At 54.9% G+C, this 12356-nt stretch overlaps 1 protein-coding gene across 2 annotated transcripts; it reads left to right on the top strand.

The window, feature by feature from the left end:
• The first annotated feature begins 2646 nt into the window (after positions 1 to 2646).
• Ppp1r1b (protein phosphatase 1 regulatory inhibitor subunit 1B) lies at positions 2647 to 12132 on the top strand. Of its 2 annotated transcripts, none has more exons than XM_057774793.1 (7): positions 2647 to 3163; positions 4473 to 4533; positions 4779 to 4801; positions 5085 to 5160; positions 9262 to 9465; positions 11150 to 11272; positions 11353 to 12132. In XM_057774793.1, the coding sequence occupies exons 1-7, from the start codon at positions 3083 to 3085 to the stop codon at positions 11400 to 11402; spliced, it is 618 nt and encodes a 205-aa protein (XP_057630776.1). In that variant the 5' UTR covers positions 2647 to 3082; the 3' UTR covers positions 11403 to 12132. The 2 variants fall into 2 exon arrangements, with proteins under 2 accessions (XP_057630776.1, XP_057630777.1); XM_057774794.1 differs by having other exon boundaries at positions 9262 to 9450.
• Positions 12133 to 12356: the final 224 nt, after the last annotated feature.

Below are 12356 nucleotides of genomic sequence, written 5' to 3' on the forward strand. Positions count from 1 at the left end.
TCAGTCCGAGCAAGCAGGAATTAAGTCAAACGAGGACTTGAAATTGTTCTTTGGACCTAACTGCCTGTGCTTCCAACTCAAGAATAGTAACCCAGGAGTGACATAGTATTTTTACATCTCATTTGCATATGGTTAATTCCAAGCCGAAGTGAATGGAAACCGGGCTGGCTTCTCAGCCCTCCCACCTGTTTGTCCAGTCCCCTCCTCTAACTCTTGGGGGGCTCTGCCACCCCCACCGTTCTTTACCCACTCCTTGCCCCCGTCTCCCTTCCTCCCCAGTTCCCTGTTCCCTTCCTCTCTGTCACCCACGCAGCTCCTCCGCCACCTGGCCGCCCACCGGAAAAACTTTTCCCCAAGTTCCTGAGAAGTCGCGTAGGATCCAGGAGAGAAAAATCAAAGTAATAAAACCTCATTTAATTCCTAACGGAGGGCAGAGCTGCGGGCTGCAATTATCTTAATGTGCAGCTATTTTTGCTCTCTCCATCTCTGTCTCCTGCCTTTCTGTCGTGAGGCTTTCTCCTCTCCATTTCTCTTTGTCTCTTCATCTCTCACAGGGTCCCTCTCTTCTTTTTACTCTTTCCATGACCCTCCCACGCCCCTCCTACTTCTGTGTCCCTCCCCTTCCGCTTGACCCCTGGACATATATCTCCTTACCTTTCATGACTCCAGGGCATTACATCCAAAGATGGGCAAAGAGGTGACGACCACCTGCTGTCCCCAAGGGCCCATCTTCTGGAAAGAAATTGTGTCCTTATCTCCATACCCAGGCACCATGGGAGGGAGGGATCCTTCCTAACTGTTTAGGTCAAACCAGTGTGTTTTCAGAAGTTTCCAACAGGCGCTGAGGTATATGAGGGGGGCACAGCCTCATCCCTGTCCTGGATTCCTTTATCCTCCCACATAGCCTTCTTCAAGTATTCTAGCAGGGTGTCCAACTTTGGCCTAAAGGCTGCCCAGGTTGCTGTCTGGCCATGTACCGCTTTATCCCCCCAACATACTGACAATTGGCCTTTGACATTCCCCACCACACCTCATCTGGAGGAGGGGTCCTGGGCCAAGCTAGGGACTGGCAGAGATAGCCATGTCCCAGGCCAGCAACCTAGCATGGACTCTTTCCCAAAAAATATTCAACAAGCTGTAGCCAGGCGTGGAGGATGTGGGGCCTGGCCACCAGGACATCCTATTCCCAAGAGAAAAGCTTGGTCCCTGGCACCTTCTCTCTCTCTCTCTCTCTCTCTCTCTCTCTCTCTCTCTCTCTCTCTCTCTCTCGCATTCTCTCTCTCTCCTCTCTCTCTCTCTCTCTCTCTCTCTCTCTCTCTCTCTCTCTCTCTCGTCTCTCTCTCTCTCATCCCCCAGAGGGGCACTGAGCCTGGGGCAGAACAGCTTGCCCCGACCTCATTTCCATACGGCTCCACCGGCCTTTCACTCCTTCACTCCGCCACAGGGCTGGGACTGGGAGCGGGAAGGTCACTGGTGGAGTTAGGGCTGTGGTGAGGAGGGGCCCTGCTGTTCCTGGCCTGAGAGTGACCAGGAGAGAGGACAGCCAACATAAACAGAACCCCAGGAGGGCACACACAGGCACAGGTCCACACACGCCCCTTCTGGGCTCTACAGAGAGGCATTCAGTCTTTCTAGCCAGCCCCGCAGAGGACAGAGCCAGCTCCTGCAGAGACTCAAGGGTTTGGTCAGATAAACAGGGGCATTTAACCCACAAAGCAGCCCCTCTTCTCCATAACACACACACACACATCTGTAGAAGAGGCAGACACCTCAGAATGATCACACACACCTCTCTCGCCCAGCTCTGTTCCTCAGCGCACCAAGCCCACACACGTGAAAGCACGTGTGCTGCTGAAGCAGCCCCCAACCCTGCCCCCTGGTTGGTTCTGTCCCCCTCCCCCAGAAGATGGGGAGAAAAGGCAGGAGACACGTGAAGGCTGGGTGCATTGTGGCAGGGACTCATTCCCCGCTCCCCTGGGGAATTTGCTCTCACACTCTCAGCAGCCTCAAGCCCCCCTTCTGCAAGCCCCCGCGCCCCCCCCCGCAAGCTGGCACCCCGCCTGCCCATCACCTTGACAGCCTCTGACATCCTCCTCCACACCCACACCCTCCCCCGCACACACGCAGTCCTCCCACACGCTGCCACTCACACCCGCATCTTTGACACTCTGACACACATAGACTCACACTCACACCACGCCGACCCCCACCCTCCCCAGCTATAGCACTCCAGGCCTCTGGCACTCCCTTGCACATACTCCCTACCACGATGACTGACAGGTGTCCTCCCCCGCATACCTCTCTCACACTCGCTTTCTAGGACACCCCCATTCACAGCGTGACATGCTAGCACTCTCTTCTCGACCTCACAGACCTCCCTTGAAACTCCACTTCGCGCCCCCCCCCCCCCCCCCGAAGTGGTTAAGGCCAGAGTCCCGGCTCCAGCTGCCCGTGCCCCTCCCCTTAGCCTCACGGCTGGACTCCATTAATAATGCAAGGCCGAGTTCTGGGGAGACGGCAGGGGGCCCCCTGACCGCTCCGCGGGCCCTGGCTCACACTCCACACCCTCCTCCCATCCCCGGGAGAACACGCTTCTCGATGCTCATTGGCCGCTTTCCCCTAAGCCCTCCCTCCGAGCGCCTGGGCGCCAGTCCCTGGCGGAGGGGACGGGCTGGGACCCCAGGGTTGGGACCTGTGGGGTGCAGCCAGCAGAGGCAGAGGTGCGGAGAGGAAGAAGGTAGAAGGAGGGTAGACAGAAGCTGGTGGAGCGAGGCCGAGGGCAGCCCACCGAGACCCGCGGAGAGCGCAGGCCAGGAGCAGGAGTCCCGCGCCCCAGCCGGGTAGCGGGCAGCGGAGGCGCGGGCACTGCGATCCCCGGGCAGGGGACGCCAACGCCGAGCCGGGCGCTGCAGGCGAGCTCCGCGGTCCAGCACTCCCGATCGTAGTGCGCTCCCCTCGCGGGTCGCGGGATTTTCCTGGGTGAGGGGACAGCGCTCCTCCTCCTCCGCGCAGCACGCGCCACCCGCAGCTCCGGACAGCGGAGCAGGGATCAGCCCAACACCCCAGGTGCGCACAGCCGGCCATGGACCCCAAGGACCGCAAGAAGATCCAATTCTCGGTGCCCGCGCCCCCCAGTCAGCTCGACCCCCGCCAGGTGGAGATGGTAAGGGGGCCGCGCCCCATCCGCGTAGCGCCCTCAGCACACATCCCCGGCGCAACCCAGCTGTTCTCTTGCTGGACCCCGCCTGGGTTGCCGCCCGGCGCCCCACAGGGCGGGAAGTTCGCTGGAGACTCCCAGCAACTTTTCCCTGGACCTCTGAGCCGATCTTGGGCGGAAAATTCAGGCAGTGGGCATCCGGAGACAGTCCGCTCGTGGGACTGCCCTTTTGGTCCTTACATAGCCCCGCTAGGCTCGTCCTTTTCCCACGGCGACCAAGTCACTGAGGTGGCACCCCCACAGACGCACATAGCTCGGGCGTCCGAGGCTGTCATTTCAACTTCATGGTCTAGATGACCACAGTGTCACCCTCTAGGCCTGGTCTGGGCTCCCCGGAACCTTGTTTTGACTACTTTCTGCTATCAGGACCTAGGGCCGCAGCCCAGGGAGTTTGGGAGACCTACAAAGTCAGGGGAGGTGGTGGGGGCAGAGGTCTGTACTCCACGACCTAGCAAGGACACTTGTTGCTGAGATGCCACGGGCTCGGAAGAGGGCAGTGAGCATTGGGCAAAATCCTTCTTGGGGTATTTGGGTGGGGTGGGCAGAAACCTGGGCCTAAGTAGCTTTTGACAGCAACTGCTTCGGCTTCAATTACCTAGTCCTCTGCGCATTTCCCTGGAGCTCAGAGGGGACCTAATTAACAGACAGTTGCTCTGATTGCCAAGCCAGGGGTGGGCAAGGAGAACAGTTTTACATTTTTTCATGAGAACCGGGTGAAGAATCCCACAGCTTGAGAAAGACTGCTAGGGGCCCAGACTCCACCCTCCAGAGACTCCGGCAGACCTCTGGGTGTCTGGGGCTCAGGTGAGGATGGAGGTACCTGCAGTCCTGGGCTCAGACCTCACAGCCAGTCCAGCTGCTTTGGAGCCCTTAAGCTGACCTTTGGTGGATAGGGTCATAGGTACCTCCTATGGTGCTCAAGCTGCTGGTAGGAGCTATAACCAGCTTTGACTTCTAGAGAAGGTTCTGGAGTAGCTGTGGAGTGGGGCCGTCTGGGCTAGGAGGTAAGGGATGGTTTTTCTAGTCTTTTGGGACCCAGTGTGCTGTGTGACCTTGAACACACTGCCCAACCTCTCCACGCCTGGGACTTTTCATCCTTGTAAAATAAAGGGACCAAGTGAGTTAAGTGAGCTCTAGCTGCCTTTGATTCTCAGGCTCCCTGAGGATTCCAAAGCCTTGTTTCCAGCTGGCACTGGGTGATGGTAAGGGGCCCAATACAGTGTTCTCCTGTCCTTGCTTCCTCCATCCCCCCTAGATCCGGCGCCGGAGACCGACCCCTGCCATGCTGTTCCGGGTCTCAGAGCACTCTTCTCCAGGTAGGGCCCATCCCCTGCCCTCTACCCCAACTCTGGTGCCTTTCTGGGGTTCCCCCAAGAGGACACACTGGAGACTGTAGACCTGGAAGGCCCACTCTGCTGGGTCGGTTTACTGTATTGGCACCTGTTGGCACCAGGAGGGAAGGGCACACTTCTGCTGTCCCAAAGGCTTTCAGGAAAGTAACATGATTCTTTTTCTCTTCCCCCTCCGTCACGGTTGGTGTACACCTGGTGACCTCGCTTAGAGGAGGAGGCCTCCCCACACCAGGTGAGTTTCCTGGGGCTCGGGAAGGACTCTTAGCCGGGCCCTCGGGGTGGGGCAGACTGATGCCCGCAGAGCCAGGCCTAGCATATCAATTGCAATTCCCTGGAAAGTCCTTGCTCTGAGCGGGGTGGGGTGGGGTGTCCAGGGTCTTGCTTTGAGTCAGGCCTCTGCTCAAGGCCACAGGGCTTGGCCCAGGTGTCCCTTGCTCAGCCAGCTGTGGGGGTTGTGCCACTGGAGGGAGGGCAAAAGGAAGGGGTAGCCTGTTTCAATTGCCTCTTCCCCGCAGAGGACCTCGGGAGAAGGGCACCACCCGAAGTCGAAGAGACCCAACCCCTGTGCTTACACTCCCCCCTCGCTGAAAGGTACTAACCCCACTCCTCCATCTTTCTTGTGGTCTGGAACCCTGCAGCTGGGCTGATGTAGGGGAGGAAGAGGACCTGTAAACTGGTGTCACCAAATCCCTGCCCAATGTGGGAGACTTTCTTAGGTTCCCAGAGGCAGGGAAAGGGCAGCGGTTGTCTTAACAGTAGGTTGAGGATGTGGAAGGGAGAGCAGGCTAGCCCCACAGGATGACAAGTGAGAGCCTCCAGAGGTGTCTCTCCAAAGGGGCCCATGCTCACCCCCTGCTTTCCCCTCTGGCTCTACTCCCTCCCCTGTGCAGGTCTGCATCCTGGACTCTCCTTTGACTGCTTTGCTGGGCAGATTAAAAGGTGTCGTGCCAGGTCTCATTGGTGGCCCTGGGAAAAGTAAGATGAGGAAGATCGGAGGCTCACAGTGTAGCTCAGTGGTAGAGCACTTGATTGACATGCAGATGGCTCAGGGGTTAAGAGCACTGACTGTTTTTCCAGAGGACTGAGGTTCTATTCCCAGCATCCACATGGCAGTTCACAACTGTCTGTAATTTCTGTTCCAGGGGATCCAACACTCTCACACAGACATACATGCAGGCAAAACACCAATGTACAGAAAATACAAATAAATTATTTAGCCAGGCGGTGGTGGCACACATCTTTAATCCCAGCACTCAGGACAGGAGGCAGAGGCAGGCGGATCTCTGTGAGTTGGAGGCCAGCCTGGTCTACAAGAGCTAGTGAGTTCCAGGATAGGTTCCAAAGCTACAGAGAAACCCTGTCTCAAAAAACAAAAAACAAAAGGACAACATTAGGTTACAGCCATAATACTGTTTTTTTGTTTTGTTTTGTTTTTAACAAGTTAGTTTGGTGGCACAGAGGTCTGTAACCTCAGCATTTTGGAGACAGAGAGGCAAGCAAGTTTCTGTGAGTTCAAGGCAAACCCAGTCTATAGAGACAGCTTCAGACCAGCCAGAGACCCTGTCTCAAAAAAAATTAAAATAATAATAAAAAAAAAACCACAGAAACAAAAACAAAGCTACTTGGTGGCTCATACCTGTAATTCTTGTACTTGGGAAGCAGAGGCAGGAAAATTGCTATGGATGCAAGATCAGCCTGGACCGCACTGAAAATGCCAGGCCAGCTAGGACAACACAGCGAGACTGTGTCTCATAAGGAAATGAAAAATGAGTGATTTGCTTTCTCGACCCTTGTCTCTAAGGATCAGGGAGAGTCTATCGAAGGGACAAGGCTAAGGTTCCTGGAATCAACGGCCAGGAGACACAGGCAGAGGAAGGAGATGTGCAAAGGACTGGGAAGAGTGAACCAGGCTTTCAGGGACAGCTGGAGACTTGGTTTCTGGCCAGGGAGCTGTGGGAGATGCACCTTACGGACGGACGGGCAGGTGCAAAGGAGCATGCCAAGGGCCTCTTCCTAACTAGGTGCCAGTTGCCTGCCACCCGCTCCGGAGGCTTTCCTGCCTGGTGGTCCCTTCTCCTCAGAGGACGTGGGGGGATGGTGTGCCGAGACCCCCCTGGGTGGGTAGGTTCAATATGGTTTGCCAGAAGCTGTCAAGGGCAACACCTGGCAGCCCTCCTGCCAGGAATGAGGACAGAGGAGAGAAGCTGGAGGGAGGTGCAGGTGCTTGGCTTCTCTTGGGACAGGAAAATGAAGGGAGGAAGCGGCAGCAAGTGGCTTCCTGTAGGGAATTCTAGAAGCATTTAAAGCAGGCACAAAGACAAGTGGCCCCCTTCCAAGACAGAGGATGGGAACTTGGCCTTGAGACTGGGAAGCAGGGTGCTTGCACAGAGCGCACAAGGCCCTGGGTTCAAGGCCCTAGGTTCGATAGTCCATACCTCAGAAGCCAAGGGTGGGGACACACACACCTGTAAGCCCCGAGTGCTGAGGGTCAGAAGTTCAAGGTCATGCTCAGTGAGTTGGAGGCTAACTTGGGACACGTGAAAAGACTGTCTGAAGTTTATCTGCCTGGTCTCCACTCTAGGCTGGGCGAATGTGAGGAGGAGGGCAGCCCCCACCCCAGTGTCTTCTGGGGAAGTGCGCTGCAGATGCAAGCCAGGGTCTGACACACTAAGCACACATAGTGCTGAGCTGTACCCCCAGTTCAGTCCTCCCTGGCTTTGGTTCTGCACTTTGGGTTCTGTGCTGAGGTAGGAGTTTATGGTCAGGAAGTTTCTTGGGTACTAAAAAGATGACCAAAGATGTACCTACCCAGCTTCTGGAAGGGGCTAAGTCTAAAGGGTCCAGGTAGGGAGAGGCAGGATGTGGAGTCAGGAGAGGGCTGTACTGGGTGGGGTTCTTGATTCTTGGAAAGGAAGACAGGGTAGGATCCCAGACATGGAGAGGTAAGAGGAGAGATGGTGTGGTAAGGAAAGAGGAGATTCTAGAAGGCCCAGCAAGGCATGAGAGACTGAGTAAGGCATACAGGATCTCACGGGGTGCCCGCATGGGTACTGCACACATCTGTCATCACAGTGGATCACGAACCAACTCTCCTCCCTCTTCTCCTCCCCCAACTGCCTGCCTGCCACCTCCTCTCCCCCAGTCCAGAGGCCTTTCTGTACCAAGATGGTTCTGTTTGGCAAGCTTAGCCCTTTCTGGGCAAGGGCAAGTGTCTGGCAGGTTTTGGGTTTTGTAGGGCAGGATTCAAGAGCCCTCCAAGAAGGGTGAACAGCATTAAGCCTCAGGGGAGCAGGGATGGGGGGTGTAAGGGTGCTCCTAGGTTAGGACTCTCACAGTTGGCTCAAGGTGAAACTTTGCCGGGTCCCCAAGGCCAGGGTAGGGCAATTTATTGCGATTTTATTGCCTGGGTAGCTTGCCCACAGTCAGAGGGAAGAGGTAAGTTTGGAGCTGGGGCAGGGTGGGGCATTGGGCACACACAATGCACCCTCTGTGCCTGTCCCTGAGTTGGCAGGAGTGCAGGGCCCTGCTAGCTGCACCGGAGGTTTCCAGCCTACCCCCTGGGCTGCTAAGGGGAGGGGCCACTGTTGGATTAAGTAGCCAGGAAGCGCTGACCACTGAGGAGTCTAGGCTGGGGGCTATGACCAGACCTAGTGCCTCACCTGCTCTAGAATCCTGATAGCCCCCGGTCGGTCTCTTGCTGACTCTGCTCTAGTCTTTTGTGTTGTTTTGTTTGAGGCGGTTGTTTATGTAGCCCAGGCTAGATTAGACCTCACTATGTAGCTGAGTCTGCATTTGAACTCCCGATCCTTCAGCCTCTACCTTATGGGTGCTGCAATTACAGGCCTCTACTAGGAACAAAACCCAGGGCTCTGTAGATGCTAGCTAGGTAGGTAGGTAGTCTACCAAGTGATCTACATCCCAGTCCCTCCATCTTAGTCTTAACCTGACAATGTTTCTTCAAACCTTGTCATTCCCCAGAACCCCCAGCCCATCCCTTCCTCCCCCTTCCCCCACTTTCCATCTTTGGGAAACCACCCACACTGTTCCTTTCCTAGGCTGCATCTGAGCAGGTCTTCGTGTGGTGGTGGGGTGTTGCTACTTTCTGGGTCACCACAGAGGGAGCTGGGAGATTAGGGATATGGGTCAAGACTGAGGGCTGCATCTGAATGGTCCATTTGCCCAGCAAGGATTTTACTGGCTGAAGAGTGCTGTGACCTCAGGCTCAGGACAGTTCCTGCTTAGGGAGCCTGGGGGAAAGGTGCAGTGTGGTATCTGATGCTGGGCAGTACTGGGCAAGGAGGCACAGCAAGGTGGATCCCTGTGAGCCATGTCAAGGAAAATGGCCGTGGCCCATGAGCCTGATACCTTCTGCCTGGGGTTAGCATTGGTAGACACTGTCCAGGCCTGAACACCTGACTGTAAGCTCCCTGGCCAGAGAATGTTAAGCTGTTGCTGTGCCAGCCTGGTCTTGCCCAGCCAGGTGCCCTGTGGTGTAGGGGAGTTTTTTGGTGCCAGTCTTGGGGGAGCAGCATCTTTGGAACAGCTTAAGAACCAATCAGATCAAATGTACCCCCTGTTGTTCCCACCTTGGTTTGACCTCCCAGTGGAGTGAATTGGGGCCCCAGTTGCAAGCCTGGGCTGCTCCTGCAGTCTGGCTGACCTTGACCTCGGGGGGGGGGTCCCCTCTACCAGCTGTGCAGCGCATTGCTGAGTCCCACCTGCAGACCATCAGCAACTTGAGTGAGAACCAGACCTCGGAGGAGGAGGATGAGTTAGGGGAGCTTCGAGAGCTGGGGTTTCCAAGAGAGGATGAAGAAGAGGATGAGGACGAGGATGAAGAGGAGGATGAAGAGGAAGACAGCCAGGCAGAAGTCCTGAAAGGTAGCAGGGGAACTGGTAAGCGGAAGGGGCCGGGGTCTGTGGCTTTCGCTATCGTGGGTCAGACACAGTTCGTCCACACCTATGCTGTGATGTCCTTCCATGGCCAGCTTCAGAGACCGGGCACCAAAGCCTTGGCTAGTCCTTCACCTGATTAGGTGTCCCCCACTGTTCATCCCTAAAAATTAAGGCAAGGCACGGGTCAATTGAAGCTAGACCCCATGGAAACAAATTGTGAGGAGGTTCAGGGATACAGGGAGAGCCAGCATTCCCTTCCCCTCATTTCTGAATCCTGCTGTGTCAGGAGGCAGGCTGACCTGCCCTCTCCAGGACCCTTGAGACTTTGTCCTTCCTAAGATGGGGTGGGAGAGTGCCCTCTAGTGTCCAGATGTAGAATCAAGGATTTAAGAACCAGTCTGGTCTGCACCGTTTAACCTCAGCTGACTGAAGATAAGGCTAATGCCTAACAGAAAGCTGCAGAGCCAGAAAACCCACAGAAGCTACCAACACCCAGACATTTGGGTAAGACCTCAAACCCCCCCCCCACACACACACACATGGTTACAGCTTCCATACTTGGCTACAGAAGGCTATGCTATGTTTATCTCACCTGGTGCAAACATTAAACTTTTTGCACTGCACTGTTTTTTTTGGACCATTCTTTCTTCTTCTTCTTCTTCTTCTTCTTCTTCTTCTTCTTCTTCTTCTTCTTCTTCTTCTTCTTCTTCTTATTCTTATTCTTATTCTTATTCTTATTCTTATTCTTATTCTTATTCCTCCTCCTCCTCTTCCTTCTCCTCCTCCTTCTTTTCTTCCTCCTCCTCCTTCTCCTTCTCCTCTTCCTCTTCTTCTTCTTTGTTTTTTTCAGACAAGGTTTCTCTGTGCAACAGCTCTGGATGTCCTGGAACTCACTCTGTAGACCAGGCTAGCCTTGAACTCACAGAAATCTGCCTCTGCCTCCCAAGTGCTGGGATTAAAGGTGTATGCCACCACCACCCAGCTTGGATCCACTGTTTACAGGAATGATGAGCAGTCTCCCACTTACAGTGTTCACTCCTTGGGGCTAGACAAGACAGCTTGAGTCTCTTCTCTGCATCTTTGGCTGTGCGGGTGTGAGATGGCTCAAGGGCCGAGAGCAAGTTCCCTCGGAGACCCTCCCCACAGGTGGAAAATTGATGAGAGATGCTCTCTTAGGAAGGGGAAGAAGTCCCTGGGTCACATGACTGGACCACCAAGGAACAACATCTATTTCCAGCATTCCTGAGTGATTCAGGATACCAGTTCTGGGTCTCTTGAGAGGCTCTTTTTTTTTTTTTCTTTTTGTTTGTTTGTTTGAGGTAAGGGCTCACTCTGCAATCCAGGTTGGCCTGAATCTTAATGTATCTCAGGCTGACCTTGAACTCAAAGCAATCCTCCTGCCTTAGTCCCCTGACTGTTGGCATTACTGGCATTAGCCTCCACACCGAATTTCCCAGTAGGTATAATCTTATCTAAGGCAATCTGCACCTCTCTTCTTATATATTTCCTTCGAAAAAGTGCCCATGAGCTAAGTCACATGGCCAGTCAGACGGAATGCTGTCCAGTCCAGTGTTCGGCCCATTATGCGATGCCTCAGAAGCTTGGCCACAAGCCACCAGACGTCACTTGTGCTGCAGGGCGCCAGATGGGCACTTAGCCTGTGTTTGTATGCCCTCTTTTCCAGTGGGGCAGAAGCTAACTTGTGGCCAGGGTCTGGAGGGGCCCTGGGAGCGCCCGCCTCCTCTGGATGAGCCCCAGAGAGATGGAAACTCTGAGGACCAAGTGGAAGACAGAGCAGCACTAAGTGGTGAGCGTTTGGACTGTGAAGTGGGGAGGTGGATGGAAACCACAGAGCCAGCCCTTGAGTCCTCTCTACTTGTCTTTTAGAGCCTGGGGAGGAGCCTCAGCACCCCACCCACCCTGAGCCTGGCACATAAGCTCAGAGGCCTGCATCTCCAGGAGGAAGTGCTCCCCAGAAACCCACTCTGTCCCCACCCTACTTTGTACCTTTCTTTCACCTGCTAGGGCTGCGGCTTCTGACTTATAGAAGACTAAGGCTGATCTGTGTTTGCTTTGGCTGAAGCCCAGAGTCCCCGATGCCTCTCCCTGCCAGTCATTCTTCCATTTACACGGTGGGAGGGGGGAGGTGAAGGAGCCCACACTGGAAAACTCAGAAGGCCAGAAACAAATAGTCACCCCTCACAATTCTCCTCTCTAGATCCACTCCCCTGGGCACAGGAGACCCACAGGGCAGGACCCTAAGATCTGGGGAAAGGAGGTACCAAGAACCTGCAAGTGCCCTGAAATCTCCTCCTCCTCCGTCCCTGTCCCCTCTTCCTATGGGGGTGGGCTTTGAGTCTCCACCCCTCTCACAGACTTCTACCAGGGTCCAGGTCTCAGGCATTCTTTTCCACAGCCATAACATTTTGGATGTCGTCCCCTATTGTCCTGTTTCTGCTGGGTGCCTGCAAGTCGGACTGGCAGAGGCTGCTCATTGCGTTTTGTTTGTGCTTTGGTGCCAGGAATGCCACTTAGTATATGTCCTTAGAGAGGCCATGCAGGGGGGAGCTTGGTTTTCCTTGTCCTCCACCTGCCTGGCCCTCTCCCCTTCTCCCTGACTCCAGGCTTGAACTCCTCCTACGCTGTAATAAATCTTTGTAAATAATTGTCCTGAGACTCCTCTTTCAGGGTTGGGAGGAGGGACCGGGAAGTAATGGCATGCCCTGACTGGGAAAATGGTGGTTATTCAAGGGTCAGGATCTTGACCCTGGTGTCCAGTCCTGCCCAGGAGCCTTTCCTTAAATGCATTAAGCATGTTTCTCATGCTTAATGCCTTTTTAAATGCACAGGCGTTAAGCACAAGAGACTTACTAGCTCCTGAGGGAGATGGC

The sequence above is a fragment of the Chionomys nivalis genome, chromosome 7, assembly GCF_950005125.1.
Source record: "Chionomys nivalis chromosome 7, mChiNiv1.1, whole genome shotgun sequence".
Classification (NCBI taxonomy): Eukaryota; Metazoa; Chordata; class Mammalia; order Rodentia; family Cricetidae; genus Chionomys; species Chionomys nivalis.

Bases quoted from the DNA above. Each gene is read 5' to 3' on its own strand.
- Ppp1r1b (XM_057774793.1), top strand. From the start codon at position 3,083: ATGGACCCCAAGGACCGCAAGAAGATCCAATTCTCGGTGCCCGCGCCC. The intron at 3,164-4,472 runs GTAAGGGGGCCG...CATCCCCCCTAG, and splicing joins ACCCCCGCCAGGTGGAGATG to ATCCGGCGCCGGAGACCGAC. The intron at 4,802-5,084 runs GTGAGTTTCCTG...TCTTCCCCGCAG, and splicing joins AGGAGGCCTCCCCACACCAG to AGGACCTCGGGAGAAGGGCA.